Genomic DNA, 26,677 nt, shown 5'->3' with positions numbered 1-26,677 from the left:
CCCCATGTCCTCCCATTGGACGACGGAGACCTGAAGGTGCTGTGAAATACGTGCAACTTAGCTGCCCAGGCCTTGCACAACGCACCCCCCACATTGGGGCTCCCTTCTCAGATACCCCTCCCCACCACACAAGCTGTGATAGGAAGAAAGAGGAGCACCCAAGAGTTGCTTTCTTTATGGCATACGTGGCTTGGGGCAAGCTGTTGGTTTGAAAATATATGTTGATTTAAATCCATGAGATGCCATTCTTTTTTGCCTATAATGTTTACAAAAATATTTTTAAAATGTAATATTCAGCCTTGGAAAGGGTAAAGAGTGACAGTCATAGAATCTGCTGATGTGAGTGTCAACGGTTATGGTCTTTCTTAATTTTTGAGCATGCATTAACCAAATGCTTACCCAGTGCCAGGCACTGTGCTAAGGGCTTTAACCAACAGTTCTCTAAGGACTTCCTTGGCAGTCCAGTGGTTAAGACTCTGTACTCCCAATACAGGGGCACAGGATTGATCCCTGGTCAGGAGCTAAGATTCCACATCCTAAGTGGCATGGCATCAAAACAAACAAACACAGACAAACAAAAAAATAAACTTTTACAGTAGATATTAGGGTTTCCCTGATGGCTCAGTGGTAAAGAATCTGCTTGCCAATACAGAAGATGTGGGCTCCATCCCTGGGTCGGGAAGAACTCTTGAAGAAAGAATTGGCAACCCATTCTAGTATTCTTGCCTGGGAAATCCCATGGACAGAGGAGCCTGGCCAACTATAGTCCATGGGGTCAGCAAGAGTCGGATGTGACTTATCAATTAAACAGCAACAACACGGTAGACGTTAGGGTTAGGGCGTGGCCTCAAAACAAGCAAAAAATGACCCTCTGAGATAGGTATTATTTTCATCCTCATTTTATGCTTGAGTCAACTGGGGCTCAGATAGGTTATCTAAGTTGTCACAGATTACAGAGCTGGGAGCCTCAAAGTATTTTGGTGAAATTCATTGATTTAGTAAATATTTGATATCTACTCGGCTGTAGTATGTGCTGGGTGCTAGTAATAGAACAGTCACAAGATAGATAGTCCTCATGGAGGATGAAAGGAAATGTGGACCTTAAGCTGATTATTTCAGGAGATTGATGCTGAGAAATAAGAAATACAGGGGCTGTGGGAGTGATAGAAGCGAGGCCTAATGTAGTCTGGGGGTAGGGAAGGTCTGCTTTCTGAGCGTAACATCTAAGCTGAAACCTGCTGGAGGCCTGGAGTGAACCAGGATTGGGGGAGCACAAGGAAAGTATTCCAGACAGAGGGAGCAGAATGTTTGGGGCCTGGGGATGAGGAAAAGAGACCCATTCAAGAAACCGGAAACTCAGAAAGGCAAGTAGCAGAGGTAAGAAATGGAACTGAAAACTCAACGGGGGCCAGATGGAGAGGGATTTGCAAGCCTTGTTAAAGATTCTTTTTAAACAGTTTTGTAATTGGAGGATGATCGCTTACAATGTTGTGTTAGTTTCTGCTGTACAATGAAGTGAATCGGCTGTATGTACACATACATCGCCCCCCCCCCCCGCCCCCGCCCCCGGGGGCCTGCCGCCCCTCTAGGTCATCACAGAGGGCCAGGCTGCCCTGTGCTATATAGCAGCTTCCCACTAGCTATCTATTTTACATATGGTAGTGTACATCTGTCAGTGCTACTCTCCCAGTTCATCCCAAAAGATTCTTAAGGATTATTTTAAGGGTAGTGGGAAGTGATTGAAGAGTTTAAAACAGGAGGATGACAGCATCAAATTCTTTAAAAATTTTTAAATGAAAGAATTAATCGTGGAAGTAATACATGCACGTTACGAACAAAGGAAAAGAGCGCAGAAGAATACATACAACCGTCTCCTGACTCACCTTGCCTTGGCCTTATTCCCCTCCCTAGAGAAAACCACTTTCAACTTAACTGTCTTTCTGGTGGTTACCTTCTTATCTATAAACGTGAGTTGTCATCATGTGGGTTCTCTGGGAAGCAAACTGCGATGGCGATTTGTGCGCAGGTGGCTCACAGAGGGAAGCGCAGCAACAGCTCTGGTCAGGGAAGGAAGTGGGATTGGCCAGGGGAGAAGGGGGACGAGAGTGAGAGTTCAGCCAAGCCAAGGGGAGACTCCAGGCTAGGGTTGTATTGCAATAGCAAAGAGTCTCATAGTCTATAATGAGTTAATCACTAAAGGGATGTTACCCACAAGTTAAATTATACATAACGGCTCACTGGTGGGAACCTTGCCTCCCAGGTAATGAGAGTTAACACGACATAACTTTGTTCCGCTCATAGGAAACATCCTGACCAGGTTCACCTGTGAATGACTGCAGGCAGGAAGAAATTAACACAATCTCTCCCGAGTCTGGCTGGAACCAGGACTTTACACCCTCCCCTTTCAGTATAAAAGAAGCCTGAATTCTAACTCTGGGAAGATGGTTCTTTGGGACGCTAACCTGCCATCTTCTCAGTCTTAACGGATTTTCCAATGAAATAGCTATTCCTTGCTTCCATAACTCCTCTCTCGATTTATTGGTCTATCATGAGGTGGCTTTCTGATTTCTTTCTGGTGGCTCAGATGGTAAAGAATCTGCCTGCAATGCGGGAGAACCAGGTTCAATCCCTGGGTTGGGAAGTTCCCCCGGAGAAGGAAATGGCAACCCACTCCAGTAGTCTTGCCTGGAGAAGTTCATGGACAGAGGAACCTGGTAGCTACAGTCCATGGAGTTGCAAAGAGTTGGACACAACTAAGCAACTAACACACACACTCGAGGTGGCACTAGTGGTAAAGAACCCGTTTGCCAATGCAGGAGACTTAAGAGATGTGGGTTCGATCCTTGGGTCAGGAAGATCCCCTGGAGGAGGGCATGGCAACCCACTCCATATTCTTGCCTGGAGAAGCCCATGGACAGAGAAACCTACAGTACATAGGGTTGTGGAGAGTTGGAAGTGACTTAGCATGCATGCATGCATGCGTGCAATGAGTGGTACAAGCTTGGACTTGTTAACAGGGTGACCCATCAGAGGAGTCCTGAATTGAGGCCATAGGCATATCATCTAGTTTTCAGTATGAACTGTTTCCAGAGAGGTGTGAACTCGGGTGTTGCAGCTGCTTCCGCTGAGAACAAGGCTCAGCGGAGTGAGTGAATTATTTTTTTGCCTTCTGTGAGAGGGCTCCGCTGTGAGCTCCTAGAGGACACAATCCCAGCAGATGGGTGAGTAAGTGGTCCTCAAGGGGGAACGTGGGCAGCATCACCAGCATCCATGCAGGTCATCCCTTGGCCTGCTTAAACCCACTTGCTGTATAATAATTTCACGCCATTCTTTAATCAACCTTTTCAGGATTCTGGTTGATCTTTTTTCTGGAGAAGCTTGTGAGAGAAGAGTTATGGCCCCACTATAGCTGTTCTGGGGGCCCCATCTGATCGTCATAATCTCCCTTCTTTGTTACTCATTCTATACTGTTCCTGGCCTTAGATGTTAATAGCACTTTTGCTGACCCAAGGGAAGACATAGCTTGGGGAGCCTGAGCCCCAGGTTGGCGTGGCCTTCTCAGGCTGTGAGCCCTTGGTTTCTACATGTATTCTCCCTGCTCCCTGCAGCCCTGACTCCTCCTGATGATAAGGAGAGATTCATCCTGCTGGGAGAGTGAATTATTTTTTTGCTTACTGCCAACTGCTACATCCCTTGGGCCATTGGAAAATCATATGTAGGACAATTTTTTTGTTTTGCTGACCTGTTCTCTGCATGGCAAGATGCCAGCATTTGGTTGGCTATAGTCCTCTAGCATCCCACACAAACAACCACACACATTTCCAAAATACCCTCTAGAGAACAGTACCACCTTAATTGAGAATTACCATTTAAGAGCTTTCTTCCATCTGTGTTTATAGAACCCAGTCTCCAGTTCCCTCTCAAACTGAACAGAAGGAGGCAGCAATTGACTAGGAAATCAGTAATGTGGTCACATGAATGCTCCAAAATCACTGCAGATAATGACTGCAGCCATGAAATTAAAAGACTCCTTGGAAGAAAAGTTATGACCAACTTAGACAGCAACTTAAAAAGCAGAGACATTGCTTTGTCAACAAAGGTCCATCTAGTCAAGGCTATGGTTTTTCCAGTGATCATGTATGGATGTGAGAGTTGGACTATAAAGAAAGCTGAGCGCTGAAGAATTGATACTTTTGAACTGTGGTGTTGGAGAAGACTCTTGAGAGTCCCTTGGACTGCAAGGAGATCCAACCAGTCCATCCTAAAGGAGATCAGTCCTGAATATTCATTGGAAGGACTGATGCTGAAGTTGAAACTCCAATACTTTGGCCACCTGATGTGAAGAATTGACTCATTGGAAAAGACCCTGATGCTGGGAAAGATTGAAGGTGGGAGGAGAAGGGGACGACAGAGGATGAGATGATTTGATGGCATCACCAACTCAATGGTCATGAGTTTGAGTAAACTCTGGGAGTTGGTGACGGACAAGGAGGCCTGGCATGCTGCAGTCCATGGGGTCGCAAAGAGTCAGGCACGACTGAGTGACTAAACTGAACTGAATGCTCGGCATGAAATGTCTCTACTTTCCTGAACTCTGCCCTCATTCAGCCTGCGCTACAGCCACTAGACCAGCCTAGGACTCCACTCTGTTTCCTGGGAGTCTCTTAGGTCTGTTCTTCCCTCTGGCTTCCCAAATGGTCTCCATCTCTGTTCTAGTAAATTTGCAGTCCCTAAGCAGTATTCTCATTTTTTATTTTTGAGGATTAATTTAAAAATTTATGGTAAACACACATAACATAAAATTTACCATCTTAACTTTTTTTTGGGGGGGGGGTTGGGGATGAGGCATGCGGGATCTTAGTTCCCTGAACAGAGATTGAATCCATACCCCTTTCAGTGGAAGTACTGAAATGGAGTCGTAACCACTGGACTACCAGGGAAGTCCCCATCTTAACTACTTTTAAGTGAACAGTTCAGTAGTGTTAAGTACATTTGTATTGTGCAGCCAGTCCCCAAAATCTTTTCATCTTGCAAAACAGAAACTCTATATTCATTAAACAACAACTCCCCATTTCCTCCTCTCTTCAGCGCATGACAACCGCCATTCTGCTGTCTGTCTCTATGAATTTGACTTTCTCATTTAAGTGAAATCACATAGTATTTGCTTCTTTGGAACTAGCTTAATTCATTAGCATAACGTCCTCAAGATTTAGACTGAATAATTATTCTATGTATATACTGTGTTTTGTGTAGCTATTCATCTGCTGATGGTCTCTTGGGTTGCTTTCACCCTTTTGGCTACTACGAATAATGCTGCTGTGAACATGGGTATTCAAATCTCTCTTCAAGACACTGCTTTCAATTCTTTTGTGTCTGTACCTAGAAGTGGAATTGATGGATCATATGGTAATTATATATTTAATTTTTTTTTAAGATCTCATATATCATTTTCCCCAGCAGTTGCACCATTTTACATTCTCTCCAACAGTGTGTAAGGTTCCAATTTCTCCACATCTTTATCAGCACTTGCTTTCTGTTCTTTTGATAATAGTCATCCTAATGTCTATTGTAGTGGGAATTTCTAATAATGTACTTTCCCAGCCTTGAGAAATTCCATAGAAGTAGAATCTGGAAAAACAGCATATATTAAGAAACTATGCTTATGATTATCTTTCATGTTTTCCTTAGAATAATAGCCTTGTTACAAACCCCAAGGCCAGATCCAGAAGGGAACATGACCGGGATCATGAAAGCATGGACTTTGGAACACCGGATCAGCGCCAGGCATGAACGCTGCCTACGCACTTGCTGCTTGCTCCCGAGACTAGCCCGGAAGGGAACAGCCTCAGGTAAAAACCAAGGGGATCTGGACCATGTCAGTGTCATCCATGACATTTAGGAGTACATTATTAAAACAGCGTATGTCTTGAGAAAGGTAAGATTAAAGCAATTCTTGTAGTCTGCACTTAGGAATAAAAGCTGGACTCAGAGTGGGCTCTGCACCTCTGTCCAACAGAGGCTGCAGGTCCCCTGACCCATTGCACCAGATTTCATGTTCTGTCTTCATGCTTGTCACTTGCTCCCAGACCATTAAGGTGATAGGGTATGAAGTGGTATCTCATTGTAGTTTTGATTTACCTTTCCTTGATAATTAGTGATGTTGAGTATCTTTTCACCGGCTTGTTGGACACTTTATATCTTCTTGGGAGAAATGTCCATTCAAGTCCTTTGCTCATTTTTTTTTTTTTTTTTTTTTCTTTTTTTTAAAAATATGGAACGCTTCACGAATTTGCGTGTCATCCTTGCGCAAGGGCCATGCTAATCTTCTCTGTATCGTTCCAATTCTAGTATATGTGCTGCCGAAGCGAGCACCCTTTGCTCATTTTTTAAAAGCTATTTTATTATACATTTTATTTATTTATTTTTGGCTGTGCTGGGTCTTTGCTGCTGTGCAGACTTTTCTCTAGCTGTGGCAAGTGGGGGCCACTGTGTAGTTTTGGTGCTCCGGCTTCTCATTGCTGTGGATTCTCTTGCTGCAGAGCCCCGGCTCTAGGGCATGCAGGCTTCAGTAGTTGTGACACATGGGCTCAGAAGTTGTGACACATGGGCTCAGTAGTTGTGGCTCCGGGGCTCCAGAGCACAAGTTCAATAGTTGTGGTGCATGGGCTTAGTTGCTCTGCGACATGTGGGATCTTCCCAGACCAGGGATTGAAATTGTGTTCCCTGCATTGCCAGGCAATTCTTAACCAATGGACCACCAGGCAAATCTGTTTGCTCAATTTTTAATTGGGCTTTTAAAAAAAGCTGTAGTTGTTTATATATTCTAGCCCTTATCAGACATAGGATTTGCAGATATTTTCTCCCATTCCATAGGCTGCCTTTTCGTGCTGTTGTGAAACTGGATGCACAGCTTTAAATTTTGATATAGTCCAATTTACCTATTTTTCACTTTTATTGTCTGTGTTTTTGAAGTCATGCAGTGGCCCCCTTTCATTGCCAGTCTAGAGAACCCTTCAGGCTGGGGAACAGGAGGAGGAGGATTGGATTAATCTTTTGAGTCTCACTCAGTTATTGCAATGGTGGTCTTTCTGCCTCCACGCTTGATCCGACCAATCCATTCTCTGTAAGACAGTGAGAGTGAAGTTAAAATATACTAAAAAGTGTGATTTTGTCACACTGCTTCTTGAAGTTTGAAACACTCATCATTCTCAGGATAATTATAAAGCCAGGGATGGTGGTGGAAGTGGGGAAGGAATTTTGTCCCTGATTCTCTTTCCAGCTTTATCTAGCCTTCTGTTTCTTTCTCCTCCTTTTTCATGCCTTTGCTGTACTAAATTATTAATGGATGCCTAACCACTTCATGCTTTTTATTTTTCTTACTTCCAAGCCTCTACTTATTCTTGGGTTTTCTGCCTAGAAAATTCACCCTCATCTAGGTCAGCTCATACTCAGGCTTCAGATTTCAACAAGATGCATCAGCCTCTGGGTAGCGTGCCTTGAACCCCAAACAAAAAATTAGGTTAGGCAATACTCCTCAACACAGCACTCATTATAAATGCCTTTTACTTGTCTTCTCTCTTCTAGACCACTGTAAAATACTGTGTCCTGTAAAATAGTGTTTCCCTGTCCAACACTTTGCTGAAGGAATAGGTAGGCAGCTGGTGTAACAAAGGTCTTAGTGTTACTGAATCAAACTTGTGTCTGCTCGCCCATGCTGAGTAGAGCCAGCCTGCTGACACTGGCTTGTGGGGAAGTACAGTACAGTGTTCACTGCTCAGGGTCAAGCAAGAAGTCAGGCAGCTGATGCTTAAAAGACCTGAACCCCCTGGTGGCTTTCAGGGAAAGGTTTTAAAAGACAAGGTGAGGGAGGGAGATTGTGGGGTATGTGATCAGGTTGTGGACATTCTTCTGTTTTGCTGGTAGTGAGGTTACTGGGAGTCAACATCATCAACCTTCTGGTTTCAACCAGTCTGGGGCCTGTGTGCTGTGGGTAACATACGGTTAACTCTTTCCACCTGGTGGTGGTTTCAGTATCTGCAAAACAGCTCAAAGGATATGGTACAGAATATTATCTATAGCCCTTGAAGAGGAACTAAAGGTCCTTGACCTTGTTTAGTAGCTAAACTATCATTGTTTTGCTTGACTATTTTCCTTTATTTCTGAATATTCTGACTTCTCTGATTGAACCCCAGTCCTCTGTATTAGAATTACCAAGTCTTAGCACTGGACCACCAGGGAAGTCCCAAGCTCCATATTTAAAAAAATTTATTTATTGGGCATCCCGAGGAGTCTGGGCCGTCTCGGAAGGAGAGGGTGGAGGCCGCAGCCAGCTGGAGACGCAGTCATGCCCCGGTATTACGAGGACAAGCCGGAGGGCTGCGCGAGCGCGGGCGTGAAGGAGGATCTGGGCGTGTGTCTGCTGCAATCTGATTGCGTGCTCAAAGAAGGAAAATCCCCTCCGCAGTGTCTGAAGGCAGCAAAGTGCAAAGCTTTGAAATCCTCATTTTTTGAGTGTAAGAGATCAATGCTGGATGCCAGGTCAAGATTCAGGGGAAGAAAACGATATTGATACTATGTTGAAACCAAGATGAAAACAACAAAGGACTCTGGTCATTAAACCAGAGAAGCCAAAATAAGAAACATACTTCTTGTTACATCTGTTCAGGTGGACCAGTTTTTTCCTCCATGAAACAAGAAAATGGATGAGTTCTGGTTTTCAGTAGGTATAAATGATTCTCTTGCCCTAAGTTATTCTTAGAATAAAAATTTAATTGAATGGTTGTGAGCTGAGAACATAGTAGATGTGTTTTAAGAATTGTTCTGAAGCACAGGGAATGGAAAGATTGTTAGTTTCCACTGACTTCTCAACCAGATGACACAATCTGTGCATCCTTTGTCAATACTGTGGAGGCCAGGGGTGGGACTGTGAGAATCAGCATGCAGCCTGATGAGAAAATATCCATCTGGAAGGTGTAGGCTAAAACTTTCTTTTATTCCGATTGTACTATTTAGTTCCAAAATAAATTGTGTTTGACTGCTTGGTGAAAAAAAAAATGATTGATTGATTTTGGCTGCGCTGGGTTGCAGCATGCAGCATTGCTGCCTGCAGGCTTTCTCTAGTTGTGATGAGTGGGGGCTACCCTCTAGTTGCGGTGCTCAGGCTTCTCAATGTGGTGGCTCCTCTAATTGCAGAGCACAGGCTCTAGGGCCCATAGGCTCAGTAGTTGCCATGCATGGGCTTAGTTGCCCTGCGTTATGTGAGATCTTCCCAGACCAGGGATTGAACTGGTGTCCCTTGCATTGAAAGGCAGATTCTTAACCACTGGACCACCAGGGAAGCCCAAGCTCCACATTTTTAATAGTCTGTCCTTTCCCCACTTTTTTAACATGTTACCTGTATTATATACCAAAGTTTCATATGTGTAAAGGTCTAACTAATGGGCTATGATTGTTTCACCAGTTAATTTTTCCATCCCTACATCAATACCACTTCATCGTTATTGTTTTCTCTCTTTTTAAAAATTGAGGTAGAGTTGACTAACAATATTACATGAATTTTATGTGTGCAACATAGTGATTCACAATTTTTAAAGGTTATATTCCATTTACAGTTATTATAAAATATTGGCTATATGCCCTATGTTCTATGGTATATCCTTATGGCTTATTTACTTTATACGTAGCAGTTTGTACTTCTTTTTTTTTTTTTAATTTATTTATTTATTTATTTATTTATTAGTTGGAGGGTAATTACTTCACAACATTTCAGTGGGTTTTGTCATACATTGATATGAATCAGCCATAAGCAGTTTGTACTTCTTTATCCCCTATCCATATCATACCTCTCTACCTTGCCCCTTCCTCACTAGTAGCCACTAGTTTGTTTTCTATATCTGTGAGCCTGTTTCTTGTTTGTTATATTGACTAGTTTGTTTTTTTTTAGATTCTACATATAAGTGATAACATACATTATTCATCTCTCTCTGACTTTTTCACTGAGCATAATACCCTCCATGTCCATCCATGTTGTTACAAATGGCAAAATTTTATCCTTTTTTATGCCTGAGTAGTACTCCATTGCATACATATGCTGCATCTCTTTTATCCATTCATCCATTGATGGACACTTAAGTTGCTTCCTTATCTTGGCTATTGTAAATAATGCTGCTATGAACACTGGGGTGCATGTATCTTTTCAAATTAATGTTTTCATTTTCTTCAGTATATACCCAGGAGTGGAATTTCTGGATTATACTGTAGTTTTATTTTTAGTTTTTTGAGAAACCTCCATACTTTTCCCCACAGTGGCTACACCAATATATATTCCCACCAACAGTGTACAAGAGTTCTTTTTTCTCCACATCCTTTCCAACCATTTGTCACTTGTGGTCTTTCTGATGATAGCCATCCTGATGGATGTGAGGTGATATCCCTGTTCTTTTCAGAAGTGTCCTATTCTGGGCCTTTTACTTTTTCATATAAATTTGGAGTCATTAATAGTTTCATGAAAAACCCTTCCAGAATTTTGTTAGAAAATGAAATAAATTTATAGATCAATTTGGGGAGAATTGGTATTTTTATAATATTAAGTCTTTGAATACATGAACATGCTATAGCTTTCCATTTATTTATTTTGAAATGTCTCTTGGTGGTGGTGGTTTAGTCGCTAAGGCATGTCCAACTCTTACGACCCCATAGACCATAGCCCACCAGTCTCACTTGTCCATGGGATTTCCCAGGCAAGAATACTGAAGTGCATGAGTGAATACATTTCCTTCTCTAGGGATTCTTCCCAACCTAGGGATCAAACCTGTGTCTCTTGTGTTGCAGGCATATTCTTTACTGCTGAGCCACCAGGGAAGCCCCAAAATGCCTCTTAAGAATGTTTTATAATTTCCTCTATCTAGGTCATATTTTTGTGGAGTTAGATTTTTGTTGAATATACCCTGAGACTGTGGTAGGTGGTATCTTTTTTTAAATGGAAGTATAGTTGATTTAAAATAATAGTTTCAGGTGTACTATGTAGTATTCAATTCAATATTTTTAGAGATTATACTCTAAAGTCTTTTTTAAGCTGTTTTTAGTTAATTGTTGGGGTATAGAAGTGTTTCCTAATAGTATGTATATTAATCTTACACCTGTTTCATTGCTAAATTCTGTTGTTCCTAATCATTTGTTTATATTTTGTTTTGGTATTGTGGAAAATTGTGTCATCTGCAAACAATTACAGCTTTAGTTCTTTTTTTTTTTCTTTTGCTCTGTAAGCTTCTAATTTGTCTTCCTTGTTGTACTGTGCTGGGTAGGGTCTCTGATACAACATGGAATAAAAATAGGGACACTGAGCATTCTTTTCAGTGCTTAATTTGGAAGTGAATCTGCTGTTAGGATGATACTTGCTGAAGGATTTTAGTAGTTACTGTTTATCAGATTAAGGAATTCCTATCTTCTTCCAATTTACGAAGAGTTTTTATCCTGCACAGGCATGGGATTTTATTCATGCCTTTTCTGCTTCTATTGAGATGCTCATGTGGTTTTTCTCTTAATCTGTTTATGTGGTGAATTACATTTGTAGGTTTTCTAATATTAAACCATTGTTATATAACTGATGTTGGGCTGCACCCCACAGGCTGGCAAACCTTGTAGTTGCCTGGCCTTGAGACCAAAGAAACAGCCTGGAGACAGTGACATCAGTGGTTTATTGGACAGGGGGTCTTATGAAAACAGACTTGGAGCCACATCCCACCATGTGCAGCAAATGGTGAGAAGAACACAGCAGGTTTTACTGCTTGCAGGGGTGAGGGGGGTGGTGGGAGAAGGAGGCCACTGTTTATAGGGAAACTGACACGAGGTGAGTTCAGTTACTAGGGACTAATTAAGCCCTACAATTAAGAGGATTGGATAGTCGTGACACTGAAGCAGGGACTGGTCCAACAGATGCACAGAGAGCAAGAGAATAGCCATTTAGAATGGTCTGCCCATATGACTAGATAAATCCTATTTTGTAGTGGTTCCTTCCTTCCTTCCTTCCTCCTTCCCTCCCTCTTTCTCTCTCTTCTTCTTTTTTTAAACTTGGTTGGATTCAATTTGCTAATATTTTGTTTAGGATTTTTTCTTTATTTTCTTTTTTTAAAAAATTTTTTCTTCATTTTCATTAGTGAATTAGGCTTGAAATTTCTTTGTTATAGTGTCTTTGATTTTTGTATGGTGGGGGTTATGCTGGCCTCGATGAATGACTTAAGTAGTATTTTATTTCTTCAATACTCTGGAAGAAATTTAATTTTGGGGGGGCATGATAAGTGATTTGCCACCCATTTACTGGTTTTTCAGCTTCTAAACTTTGTTCCACTTCCTATCTGCTATTATCTTCATATTCACCTTGTCTTTTATGGGTATGTGCCATTTTAGCAGGGTTTCAGAAGTCAAAGGGGATAAGTACCACATGTGTGCTAAGTCTGTCGTGTTTTACCCCATTTATTTGTGAAATTGAACCAGTTGAGAGTTGATGGTATAAAAAGTAGATTCAGATCTGAGCTTGCATATTTAACTTTAAATTATTCATTTTAATGGAAGGACTGAGAAGCCTATATAACATAAAACAGTACCTAATTCAAAACAATTTACCAATCTAGTAGCATTAAGTATACCTAATGCCTAGGTACGTAGGCCTAAAAAATGATTTCCCACTAGAAGTAATCAAAGATACTTGAAGATTTGTGGATGATTTCAGATTTGGGCAAGAAATAGACAAGATGAGGCTGGAACATCTTGTCATATGTGTCAAAAAGACTGTCATGTAAGAAATTACCCTCATGTTATCATGGCCTCCTGATATGTGCATGCTCTGTCTCTCAGTTGTGTCCGACTGCAACTCCTTGGACTGTAGCTGGCCAGGCTCCTCTGTCCATGGGATTCTCCAGGCAAGAATACTGGAGTGGGTTGCCATTTCCTCCTCCAGGAGATCTTCCGGATCCAGGCATCAAACCTGTATCTCCTGTGTCTCCTGCATTGGCAGGCAGATTCCTTACCATGAGCGCCACCTAGGAAGTCCTAAGATGCTATATACAAACAATCCCAGAGATCACAGAGCAGAATGGCTTACAGATAAAATGAATACCCTTGATTCATTTGGTGTATTAAATCAATTAAAAACATTTCATGGAAAAGAATCTAAAAAAGAGTAGATATACATACATGTATAACTGATTCACTTTGCTGTTCAGTAGAAACTAATACTTTTTTTTTTTTAATTTGAGAGAACAATTTCTTGTTATAATGAACCAGAAACAAAAGATTTTACTGAAACTGAAGAGTTGACAGACTGTGGTTGAACTTAAACCTTCAGGGGGAGTAAGAAGAGGGTCAACAAAGTCGATGAATGGAGAAGCCCAAGATTAGTCTTGGGTAAACAAAAGGATAACAACACTTCAGCAAGGTTATCTTCTGACCCTCCCACCAGGTATCTGTCATCAATTTTTAGCCCTTTTCCTTCTGAGGCATCTGCCAAACCAAAAGGCTTTCTCCTCTGTTGTAGGGTGTTCAGCCAACCCAAAAACATCCCTTAGAGCATGATGCAAAACCAAGAAGAAAAGTTTATAAATCTCATTCCAGGGTAGAAAGTGCACATATCCAACCCAGCAAAATGGCTATGTGGTGCAAATGTACACGGTAATAACTTGAATCAAATCAGAGCTGCTACCCTGTGTAACAGGTTTAGGTGGCCTGGTAGTTATGTCAATGTTCCCAATTTACTAAAGCATCAATGCGGCAGAATGCATTTATGAGCTCCTGATTTTCTGAACACTTTAAAGAGGTGACTAAAAATGACGTAAAACAGAATTCTATCTCAGAAACCTAGACATTAAGGTAGAACACTGGCGGGCTCTTTCTGGGTGCCTTCCCACTGCCTAGAGGAAAGGAAAGTTCTTATCTCCAAAGATCCAGAAAGTTTCCCCCAGTGTAATGTACAATGACCTTATACTCCTCAAAATATTATTGCCCCACAATGGTCCACTCTTTCCTGTATTAAAATTTTTACTTAGTTAGCTGCCTCAAGTATTAGTTGTGGTATGAGAGATCTCTCACTGAGGTGTGTGAACTCTCTCATTATGGGGTGTAGGCATTGTTGCTCTGTAGCATGTGGGAGCTGAGATTTCCAATCAGAGGTTGAACCCACGCCTAGGCACTACAAGGTGGTCTCTTAACCACTGAACCAATAGCGGAGTCCCCACAAAGGGCCACTCTTCACCAAACTCAGCAAAAAGTACTCAAGTCTACTTCTTTGAGTCTTCGTTTCCTTATGAAATCTCCCACGTAGTGCAAAAGTTGCATTAAATCAATATGTAGGTTTTCTTCTATGAATCCTTGTTAGTTTAATTTTCAGACCTAGCCAGGGAACCTAAGAGTATCAAGGAAGACTTTCTGTTGCTGTTGTTCTTGTTGTTCAGGGGCTCAGTCCTGTCTGACTCTGCGACCCCATGGACTGCAGCATGCTAACCTTCCCTGTCCTTTATCATCTCCCAGAGTTTGCTCAAATTCATGTCCATTGAACTGATGATGCCACCCAACCATCTTGTCCTCTGTTGTCCCCTTCTCCTCCTGCCTTCAATCTTTCCCAGCATCAGGGTCTTTTCCAATGAGTCAGTTCTTCACATCAGGTGGCCAAAGTATTGGAGTTTCAGCCTTAGAATCAGTCCTTTCCATGAATATTCAGGGTTGATTTCTTTCAGGACTGACTGGTTTGATCTCCTAGCTGTCCAGGTGACTCTAAAGAGTCTTTTCCAGCACCACAGTTTGAAAGTGTCAGTTCTTTGGCGCTCGGCCTTTTTTACTGTCCAGCTCTCACATTCCCATATGAATACTAGAAAAACCATAGCTTTGACTATAGAGACCTTTGTTGGCAAAGTAATGTCTCTTCTTTTTAATACACTGTCTAAGTTTGTTCATTTCCAAGGCAAACCATTCAATATCACAGTAATCCAAGTCTATGCCCCGATCAATAATACTGAAGAAGCTGAACGGTTCTATGAAGACCTACAAGACCTTCTAGAACTAACACCCAAAAAAGATGTCCTTTTCATTATAGAGGATTGGAATGCAAAAGTAGGAAGTCAAGAAATACCTGGAGTAACAGGCAAAGTTGGCTTTGGAGTACAGAATGAAGCAGGGCAAAGGCTAACAGAGTTTTGCGAAGAGACACATTGTTCATAGCAAGTCAGTTCAGTTAGTGAGTTCAGTCACTCAGTCATGTCCGACTCTTTGTGACCCCATGAATCGCAGCACGCCAGGCCTCCCTGTCCATCACAAACTCCTGGAGTTTACTCAAACTCATGTCCATTGAGTCGGTGATGCCATCTAGCCATCTCATCCTCTGTCATCCCCTTCTCCTCCCGCCCCCAATCCCTCCCAGCATCAGGGTCTTTTCCAATGAGTCAAATCTTCGCATGAGGTAGCCAAAGTATTGGAGTTTCAGCTTCAACATCAGTCCTTCCAATGAATATTCAGGATTGATTTCTTTTAGGATGGACTTGTTGGATCTCCTTGCAGTCCAAGGGACTCTCAAGAGTCTTCTCCAACACCACAGTTCAAAAGCATCAATTTTTCAGTATTCAGCTTTCTTCACAGTCCAACTCTCACATCCATACATGACCACTGGAAAAACCATAGCCTTGACTAGACGGACCTTTGTTGGCAAAGCAATGTCTCTGCTTTTTAATATGCTCTCTAGGTTGGTCATAACTTTCCTTCCAAGGAGTAAGCGTCTTTTAATTTCATGGCTGCAATCACCATCTGCAGTGATTTTGGAGCCCCCCCAAAATAAAACACTGCTTCCTCTGTTTCCGCATCTATTTCCCATGAAGTGATGGGACCAGATGCCATGATCTTAGTTTTCTGAATGTTGAGCTTTAAGCCAACTTCTTCACTCTCCTCTTTTTAGTTCCTCTTCACTTTCTGCCATAAGGGTGGTGTCATCTGCATATCTGAGGTTATTGATATTTCTCCCAGCAATCTTGATTCCAGCTTGTGCTTCTTCTAGCCCAGCATTTCTCATGATGTACTCTGCATATGAAAGTTAAATAAGCAGGGTGACAATATACAGCCTTGACCTACTCCTTTTCCTATTTGGAACCAGTCTGTTGTTCCATGTCCAGTTCTAACTGTTGCTTCCTGGCCTGCATATAGGATTCTCAAGAGGCAGGTCAGGTGGTCTGGTATTCCCATCTCTTTCAGAATTTTCCACAGTTTATTGTGATCCACACAGTCAAAGGCTTTGGCATAGTCAATAAAGCAGAAATAGATGTTTTTCTGGAACTCTCTTGCTTTTTCAGTGATCCAGCAGATGTTGGCAATTTGATCTCTGGTTCCTCTGTCTTTTCTAAAACCAGCTTGAACATCTGGAAGTTCACAGTTCACGTATTGCTGAAGCCTGGCTTGGAGAATTTTGAGCATTACTTTACTAGCATGTGAGATGAGTGCAATTGTGTGGTAGTTTGAGCATTCTTTGGGATTGCCTTTCTTAGGGATTGGAATGAAAACTGACCTTTTCCAGTCCTGTGGCCACTGCTGAGTTTTCCAAATTTGCTGGCATATTGAGTGCAGCACTTTCACAGCATCATCTTTCAGGATTTGAAATAGCTCAACTGGAATTCTATCACCTCCACTAGCTTTGTTTGTAGTGATGCTTTTTAAGGCCCACCTGACTTCACATCCCAGGATGTCTGGCTCCAGGTGAGTGATCACACTGTTGTGATTATCTGGGTCATGAAGACCTTTTTTGTACAGTCCTTCTGTGTATTCTTGCCACCTCTTCTTAATATCTTCTGCTTCTGTTGGGTCCATGCCATTTCTGTCCTTTATCAAACCCATCTTTGCATGAAATGTTCCCTTGGTATCTCTAATTTTCTTGAAGAGATCTCTAGTCTTTCCCATTCTGTTTCCCTCTATTTCTTTGCAATGATCACTAAGGAAGGCTTTCTTATCTCTCCTTGCTATTCTTTGGAACTCTGCATTCAAATGGGAATATCTTTCCTTTTCTCCTTTTCTTTTTGCTTCTCTTCTTTTCACAGCTATTTGTAAGGCCTCCTCAGACAACCATTTTGCCTTTTTGCATTTCTTTTCCATAGGGATGGTCTTGATCCCTGTCTCCTGTACAATGTCATGAACCTCAGTCCATAGTTCATCAGGCACTCTGTCTATCAGATCTAGTCCCTTAAATCTATTTCTCACTTCCACTGTATAGTCATAAGGGATTTGATTTTGGTCATACCTGAATGGTCTAGTGGTTTTCCCCACTTTCTTCAATTTAAGTCTGAATTTGGCAATAAGGAGTTCATGTTCTGAGCCACAGTCAGATTCCGGTCTTGTTTTTGCTGACTATATAGGGCTTCTCCATCTTTGGCTGCAAAGAATATAATCAGTCTGATTTCAGTGTTGACCATCTGGTGATGTCCATGTGTAGAGTATTCTCTAGTGTTGTTGGAAGAGGGTGTTTGCTATGACCAGTGTGTTCTTTTGGCAAAACTCTATTAGCCTTTGTCCTGCTTCATTCCGTACTCCAAGGCCAAATTTGCCTGTTACTCCAGGTGTTTCTTGACTTCCTACTTTTGCATTCCAGTCCCCTATAATGAAAAGGATGTCTTTTTTGGATGTTAGTTCTAAAAGGTCTTGTAGGTCTTCATAGAACCGTTCAACTTCAGCTTCTTCAGCATTACTGGTTGGGGCATAGACTTGGAGTACCATGATATTGAATGGTTTGCCTTGGAAATGAACAGAGATCATTCCGTCATTTTTGAGATTGCATCCAAGTACTGCATTTCAGACTCTTTTGTTGACCATGATGGCTACTCCATTTCTTCTAAGGGATTCCTGCCCACAGTAGTAGACATAATGAACAGTATGATAGGCAAAATGATAGGATACTGAAAGAGGAACTCCCCAGGTTGGTAGGTGCCCAATATGCTACTGGAGATCAGTGGAGAAATAACTCCAGAAAGAATGAAGGGATGGAGCCAAAGCAAAAACAATACCCATTTGTGGATGTGACTGGTGCTGGAAGCAAGGTCTGATGCTGTAAAGAGCAATATTGCATAGGAACGTGGAATGTTAGGTCCATGAATCAAGCCAAATTGGAAGTGGTCAAACAGGAAATGGCAAGAGTGAATGTCCACATTCTAGGAATCAGCGAACTAAAATGGACTGGAATGGGTGAATTTGACTCAGGTCATAGCAAACACCCTATTAAATATAAGAGAAGATTCTACACATGGACATTGCCAGATGGTCAGTACCCAAATCAGATTGATTATATTCTTTGCAGCCAAAGATGGACTGTTTATACAGTCAGCAAAACAAGACTGGGAGCTGACTGTGGCTTAGACCATGAACTCCTTATTGCCAAATTCAGACTTAAATTGAAGAAAGTAGGGAAAAACCACTAGACCATTCAGGTATGACCTAAATAAAATCCCTTATGACTATACAGTGAAAGTGACAAATAGATTCAAGGGATTAGATCTGATAGACAGAGTGCCTGAAGAACTATGGATGGAGGTTCATGACATTGTGCAGTAGGCAAAGATCAAGACCATCCACAAGAAAAAGAAATGCAAAAGGCAAAATGGTTGTCTGAGGAGGCCTAACAAACAGCTATGAAAAAAAGAGAAGCGAAAGGCAAAGGAAAAAGGAAAGATAAACCCATCTGAATGCAGAGTTCCAAAGAACAAGGAGAGATAAGAAAGCCTTCCTTAGTGATCAATGGAAAGAAATACAGGAAAACAATAGATTGGGAAAGACTAGAGATCTCTTCAGTTCCAAAGAACAAGGAGAGATAAGAAAGCCTTCCTTAGTGAGCAATGGAAAGAAATACAGGAAAACAATAGATTGGGAAAGACTAGAGAGCTCTTCAAGAAAATTAGAGATACCAAGGGAACACTTCATGCAAAGATGGGCACAATAAAGGACAGAAATGGTATGGACCTAACAGAAACAGAAGATGTTAAGAAGAGGTGGCAAGAATACACAGAAGGACTGTACAAAAAAGATCTTCATGACCCAGATAGTCATGACAGTGTGCTCACTCACCTACAGCCAGACATCCTGGAATGTGAAGTCAAGTGGGCCTTAGAAAGCATTACTATGAACAAAGCTAATGGAGGTGATAGAATTCCAGTTGAGCTATTTCAAATCCTAAAAGATGATGCTGTGAAAGTGCTGCACTCAATATGCCAGCAAATTTGGAAAACTCAGCAGTGGCCACAGGACTGGAAAAGGTCAGTTTTCATTCCAATCCCTAAGAAAGGCAACGCCAAAGAATGCTCAAACTACCACACAATTGCACTCATCTCACACGCTAGCAAAGTAATGCTCAAAATTCTCCAAGCAAGGCTTCAACAGTATGTGAACTTCCAGATGTTCAAGTTGGATTGAGAAAAGACAGAGGAACCAGAGATCAAATTGCCAACATCTGCTGGATCATCAAAAAAGCAAGAGAGTCCCAGAAAAACATCTACTTCTGCTTTATTGACTATGCCAAAGCCTTTGACAGTGTAGATCACAACAAACTGTGGAAAATTCTGAAAGAGATGGGAATACCAGACCACCTGACCTGCCTCCTGAGAAATCTGTATGCAGGTCAAGAAGCAACAGTTAGAACTGGACATGGAACAACAGACTGGTTCCAAATCAGGAAAGGAGTACATCAAGGATGTATATTGTTGCCACTCTTATTTAACTTATATGCAGAGTACATCATGAGAAATGCTGGGCTGGATGAAGAACAAGCTGGAATCAAGTTTGCCGGGAGAAATATTAATAACCTCAGATATGTAGATGACATCATCCTTATGGCAGAAAGTGAAGAAGAACTAAAGAGCCTCTTGATGAAAGCAAAAGAGGAGAGTGAAAAAGTTGGCTTAAAACTCAACATTCAGAAAACTAAGATCATGGCATCTGGTCCCATCACTTCATGGCTAATAGTTGGGGAAACAGTGGAAACAGTGACAGACTTTATTTTCTTGGGCTCCAGAATCACTGCAGATAGTGACTGCAGCCATGAAATTTAAAGACGCTTGCTCCTTGGAAGGAAAGTTATGACCAACCTAGAGAGCATATTAAAAAGCAGAGACATTGCTTTGCCAACAAAGTTCCGTCTAGTCAAGGCTATGGTTTTTCCAGTGATCATGTATGGATGTGAGAGTTGGACTATAAAGAAAGCTGAGCACTGAAGAACTGATGCTTTTGAACTGTGGTGTTGGAGAAGACTCTTGAGAGGCCCTTGGACTGCAAGGAGATCCATCCAGTCCATCCTAAAGGAGATCAGTCCTGAATATTCATCAGAAGGACTGATGCTGAAGTTGAAACTCCAATACTTTGATCACCTGATGTGAGAACTGACTCATTGGAAAAGACCCTGATGCTGGGAAAGATTGAAGGTGGGAGGAGAAGGGGACGACAGAGGATGAGATGGTTGGATGGCATCACCAACTCAATGGACATGAATTTGAGTAAACTCTGGGAGTTGGTGATGAACAGGGAGGCCTAGTGTCCTGCAGTCCATGGGGTTGCAGAGTCAGACACGACTGAGCTACTGAACTGAACTGAGGTTTGTCATAGTTTTTCTTCTGAAGAGTAAGCATATTAATTTCATAACTGCAGTCACCATCCACAGTGATTTTGGAGCCCAAGGAAATAAAGTCCATCACTATTTCCATTGTTTCCCCATCTATTTGTCATGAAGTGATGGGACCAGATGCCATGATCATAGTTTATGAGTGTTGAGCTGTAAGCCAGCTTTTTCACTCTCTGCTTTCATTTTCATCAAGAGGCTCTTTAATTCCTGTTCACTTTCTGCCATTAGAGTCGTATCATCTGCATATCTGAGGTTATTGATATTTCTCCCTGCAATCCTGATTCCAGCTTGTGCTTCAAGGAAGACTTTTCCCTCTCCTATATTCCTTTGTAGGCTTCTCAGGTGGCATTAGTGGTAAAGAACCTGGCTGTCAATGCAAGAGATATAAGAGATGGGTTCGATCCCTGGGTTGGAAAGATCCCCTGGAAGAGGGCATGGCAACCCAGTCCAGGATTCTTGTATGGAATCCCATGGACAGAGGAGCCTGGCGGGTTACAGTCCATAGGTTGCAAAGAGTTGGACATGACTGAAGCAACTTTGCACACACACACACACACACACACACACACACTGTTGCAGGAACACAAGGGCAAGAATTCCAGGCTGCAGCTGTAGCTTGCCAGTTACCATGATAGGCAGCTATGGGTTCTACCTGTGTATCTTTTCACTCTCCTCTTTCACCCTCATCAAGAGGTTCTTTAGTTCTTCTTCACTTTCTGCCATTGGAATGGTATCATCTGCATAGCTGAGGTTGTTGATGTTTGTGCGTGCATGCTAAATCGCTTTGGTCATTTCTGACTCTTTGTGACCCCATGGACTGTAGCCGCCAGTCTCCTCTGTCCATAGGATTTTCCAGGCAAGAATACTGGAGCGGGTTGCTATGCCTGCCTCCAGGGGATCTTCTTGACCCAGGGATCGAACCCCTGTCTCTCATGTCTCCTGAACTGGCTGGTGGGTTCTTTACCACTAGTGCCACCTGGGAATGATGTTTGCAATGCATTGAATACGTTTAACACCATGAGTTTATAATGACCTACCAACAAACACATACACAAAAATCTCTAAATGGTAACCATTGGATGATACTAGTGAACTAGCTGTTGTACTCAAAACTGGTCTTTTTCCTGTACGAATTAGCCCAGTGGGTAGTCATTTTGTAGAGGAGGGAAATTCTCTTCCTAGAAGTAGCCAGGCTAGTAAATGAAGCAGGAACGTTAGAATTAGAACTCATTGTTTTGTAATACCTAATGAAGGGGTGGTTCTAGACACTGAGTCTCACAGACTGCTAACATCACCAAAAAAGGACAGGAAGAACACCATGTCACCTATGAGGTAGAGTCAACTCTGAATCTGACTGAGGCTTGGTCAAGTCTACAGTGTGACTCTTAGGTGCGGTCAGCATCAGCTGACAACCTGTTAGAAATGTGAAATTTCATGACTTGCCTCAGACCAGAAACAGAAACTCTCAAGGTGAGGTTCAGCAATCTGTTTTGACAAACCATTCAGAAGAGACTCTGATGCCCACTAAAGGTTGAGAATCATTGCTCTAAATCCGATAGCAATTTATAGGAAATACAGAGGAATATATTATACAACATCATAGCAACGCAAGCCAAAAATTCAGACTGTGGAAAAATCCAGAGACAAGTGACCCAGTTTCTTTAAATGTAACTTGCAAGGAAATAGAAAAAGGGATAAAGAGGAACATATAGATTAAAAGAGACTTAGGAAATATATAGATCAATTGCAAATTTTGCACATTATTTGGATCCTAATTCAAATATGTAAACTGAAGGGACTCCCCTGGTGGTCTAGTGGTTAAGACTCTGCACTTCCATTTGAGGGGCAGGTTCGATTCTTGGATGGGGAATTAAGATCCCAGAAGCTGTGTGGCACAGCCAAAAAAAAAAAAAAAAAAAAGATAAACTATAAAAACATTTAAAACATTTATGGTATAATTGGAAATTTTAACACTAGATATATAATATTTAGCAAATGTTCATTCTTTTTATGTGTGACAATGGCATTGAAATTACATTTAGGGGTGAAATGGTATGATTTCTTCAATTTGTTAAAAATAAGATTGGATGGGTAGGTCAAGGTATAAATGCGACAAAGTTGACCGTGGGTTGCTTATAATTGGAGCTGGGTGATAGGTACCTAGGGGTCGTTATACCATTTTGCATACTGTTGTATGTGTTTGAAATTCTCTGTAGTAAAAAGCTAGAAAAGAAATTGCCTTTGACTCTGTGGGGCTTTGTGAGAAACCCATGGGAAAAGTTTTGGATTTAAATACAGAATTCCCAGACTGGGCCCTGATTCTTCCACATACTTTATAGGGAGACTGAGCTGGATAGCTAGGCAAATCCCTTCATATCACCATCCTCATTATCTTCATCTGTTAAAAAGAATATTGAGAATTAAAGGATGCAATGTCTTCAAATGCTTTGCACAGTGCTTTGCAGATGGAAGGTTCTAGTATCAACTATCTGAATTTCTTAAAGCTGGCTAAGGCATCTTCTAATGTTTCTTCAGCCCAGTGTGGGACATATATCAGGTGATCCTTAAGCGTAGACTCAATTTCTTTAATCAAATCATTATTTATTAAATAAATGAGTGAAAGAGTACATTCCAAATTCTGTTTCAGAACTCTAGGTTGAATCATTCACTCAATAATTAAGACGTAGAATGAATGAATAAAAGTAGGAGACATAACCTGACAATTATAATTTATTACATTATATATTTTCAAATAGAATCTACTATATATTATAGACTATAGTTGCTCCCCTCCTTTCATGATAGCTCCTAGGCTGAAAACAGTGTAAGGTGGAAAACTGTTGATTAGTGTGTAGTTTTCAGTCATGAAGATGATCTTTGTGTGGGTGTGTGAACTCTATGGGACTCTATGGACTGTAGCCCATCAGGCTCTTCTGTCTAAGAGATTTCCCAGGCAGGAATACCGGAGCGGGTTGCCATTTCCTTCTCCAGGAGATCTTCCCGACCCAGGGATCTTTGTGTGCTAAGTCGCTTTCAGTGGTGTCCGACTCTTTGAGACCCCATGGACTGTAGCCCACCAGATTCCTCTGTCCGTGGGATTCTCCAGGCAAGAATACTGGAGTGGGTTGCTATTTACTTCTCCAGGGGATCTTCCCAATCCAGGGATCGAACCGCATCTCTTGCATCTCCCGCATTGGCAGTCAGGTTCCTCATGACTAGCGCCACCTGGGATCTTTAGTGAGATACAAAAATAAGCAAAGTTAAAACTGGAACTGTTTTAGGTCTTTACCCTGGAGCTTCTTTGGGTTCCACCAGGGGGCGCTCCATATCGCGTGCCTTTGCTGGGATGTGGAGCCCACAGGAACCTCTCCTGTTATGCAGTCACCCCTTTAGCAAATGTACATTGAGCTTCTACCATGTGCCTAGAAGTTGTAGGTGCTGAGGATACAGAGGTGAAAAGACCTGGACCTGTCCTCAAGGGACTCAGACTAGAGTGGAGACTGACATGTAAACAAGAAAGGATGGCACAGTGCAGCAAGGGCTATAATAAAGGTATTACAAGGTGTAAAGAACTATTAATTCTGGCTCCAGGAGTTAGGGAAGGCTTCAAAGAATGTGAGATTAAATTTGAAAGGCAAGTAAGAATTCATCAGGTGGACAAAGCAGACAGAATAGCAAGTACAGATACATGTGTGTGTCTATGTGTTAATCGCTCACTGTGTCCAACTCTTTGCAACCCCATAGACTGTATCTCAGCCGGGGAATAGCCAGGCTCCTCTGTCCACGGGGTTTTCCAAGCAAGAATACTGGAGTGGGTTGCCATTTCCTTCTCCAGGGGATCTTCTCTACCCAGAGATTGACCTTGTGTCTCTTGCATTGCAGATTCTTTACTGCCTGAGCCACCAGGAAAGCCCACAGATATATGTACATGAAGGTAAGAGCACACATATAGTTAGTTTGCCATGGCCAAGAATAAGTTTCAAGGAACCTGAAAAGTGGGGAGGTGGGGCTGGATAGTTGGTGGGGCCAGATCATAAAAGGCCTTATTCTGTGAAAAGGAAAGCGCCCCTTAACATTTTTTTTTTTTTAATTTTTTGGCCTTGTGCATGTAGCATGTGGGATCCTAAGTGCCCAACCAGGGATCAAACCTGCAGCCCCTCTATTTGAAGGGTGGAATTCTAACCATTGGCCCTCCAGGGAAGTCCTCCCCCTTATGGTCTATGTTCAGCTCAGTAACTATAGGGGCAATGTTAAACTCTAGAAGAGATGATCTCCTTATCATAGTTCTGCACAAAATGGTTCCAGAGTTTTTTGTCTTTGAAAGGATCCTTAGGGAGTACATACACTTCACAAGATCTTCATTCTCCCAATTTTATAATTAGCGGCATTTAGTTGCTCACTTTCTCATGATTTTTGGATTTGATTTATGTGTCAGAGGATTAAACTAGCTCTCAAAAGTGTGATGATTTGCCGTTATTAAGGATCTAAAAAAAATTGTGGATCAAGATGCTAAGAATCCTTCTAGAAACGTTGGAATAATGTTAGTATCCTTAGAGTAAGAGCTTGCACTTGACAGTTTTAAATGGTCATTTTTGCTGTTTTTCTTTGACAATCCCATTTCCTCTGGTTCCTGCTACTATAACTCAGCAGATGCTGACACTAGTTTAGTTTAGTTTAGTTGCTCAGTCGTGTCCGACTCTTTGTGACCCCATGGACTCTAGCCTACCAGGCTCCTCTGTCCATGGGATTTTCCAGGCAAGAGTACTGGAGTGGGTTGCCATTTCCTTCTCCAACTGACACTGAGAGGGTGTAAACACAGGGACATTTGGGAAGAAAAAAAACAGGAACATTGCTGATACTTTTCTCCAGTCTTCTGAGGGAAGCTGGGGTTGGGTGGGGTGGGGTGGGGAATCCCCCAAGGGACTGGTCAGGTGTGCTTTCTCTTTTAGTCTCTTACTTAGCAGGGAAGACTCATATCCTGTTTGCCTGGACAAGCAGTGGATCTGCCCTTTTTACGCAGAAACGCTTCTGAGCAGACGAGTCCAACCAGCTCGTTCCCTTGCGGGCATCAGACCTCCATGGGAAGTGGAGGGGGCGGGGCAGAGAGACTGAACTGCCTTCACTAACTCAGCACCCTGGCCACTTCTCAGCATTCAGCAGATCTGTGATGGGAAAGAGTGGTTCTGAGACCTTGTGGCATCTGAGGTTTTCTGAGTAAGACTGAATTTCATGGATGAAGCACTTTAAATCAGAACAGTAGACTCTTCGAAGGTTAAGACTGGAAGGGTCAGAACTTCCCTGGTGGTCTAGTGGCTAAGACTCTAAACTTCAAATGCAGGGGGCTGGGATTCAACCCCTGGTCAGGAAACTAGATCCCAAATGCTGCAACTAAGACCTGAAGCAGCCAAAAAAAGAAAGAGCAGACTGGGAGGGTCCTTAAAAGTCACTTGTTCCAAACCCCTCATTTTATTAAGGTGGAAACTGAGGACATGAGAGTTTAAAACAGGGTAATACTACATTTCAGTGTCCCTGGAAAAGTCCTGGTGTATGCCTGTTTTTCCAGTGAAAATATCAACTATGCCAGTTTTACTCTCAAAACTGTTCTAGTTTGGACAACAAATTATATGATCACTCACATCACCCTAAAAGAAAAGAAAGGGTGTGAATGGGTGAGAAGCAGCAGAGAAGGAATGTTAGAGGAAAGAAACAGTTTGAAAAAGGTATAGAGATGAACATAAGAATGAATCTAGTACAGCAGGGTTCTTTTTCAGTTATTCTTCTAAATTACATTTTCTTTCATAGAGGTTTTGCTTCTCCAGATAAAATTGAGAGGAATAAATATTAAAGTCTTGGTCATTTGCAGTTTCTTGTTACTAGTGAAGAAAGAATTCATAGGGCCTGGACTCAATCTGAGGCCTGTCCGTGCTGATTGTGCTCAGCTGCCTCTCCAGTGGACTCTGAACTCTGCTTAGTGCCTGTGGGAACGACAATGGAAGGATAAGACCCCCTCCAGACAGGGGAACCTTGAAGATCGTATCCAGGTTACTCATCACC

At 42.0% G+C, this 26,677-nt stretch overlaps 1 protein-coding gene, 1 long non-coding RNA gene and 1 other non-coding gene across 4 annotated transcripts; 2 read left to right on the top strand and 1 right to left on the bottom strand.

Moving 5' to 3' along the window:
- The first annotated feature begins 5,837 nt into the window (after positions 1-5,837).
- Positions 5,838-26,621, top strand: LOC122449707. Of its 2 annotated transcripts, none has more exons than XR_006271995.1 (3): positions 5,838-5,935; positions 24,506-24,557; positions 26,487-26,621. It is a non-coding gene; the product is annotated as an uncharacterized LOC122449707 (long non-coding RNA). The 2 variants fall into 2 exon arrangements; XR_006271996.1 differs by lacking the exon at positions 5,838-5,935 and adding an exon at positions 24,047-24,175.
- On the bottom strand, positions 6,266-6,372 carry LOC122450724. The gene has a single exon (XR_006272215.1). It is a non-coding gene; the product is annotated as a U6 spliceosomal RNA (small nuclear RNA).
- On the top strand, positions 8,310-8,684 carry LOC122449705 (cytochrome c oxidase assembly factor 5-like). The gene has a single exon (XM_043481621.1). It carries the CDS (start codon positions 8,345-8,347, stop codon positions 8,567-8,569), a length of 225 nt encoding a protein of 74 aa, XP_043337556.1. The 5' UTR covers positions 8,310-8,344; the 3' UTR covers positions 8,570-8,684.
- Positions 26,622-26,677: the final 56 nt, after the last annotated feature.

Source organism: Cervus canadensis, chromosome 11, assembly GCF_019320065.1.
Source record: "Cervus canadensis isolate Bull #8, Minnesota chromosome 11, ASM1932006v1, whole genome shotgun sequence".
NCBI classification, from domain to species: Eukaryota; Metazoa; Chordata; class Mammalia; order Artiodactyla; family Cervidae; genus Cervus; species Cervus canadensis.
The sequence above is the reverse complement of the archived record's forward strand: the minus strand, read 5'-3'. Positions and strand labels throughout refer to the sequence as shown.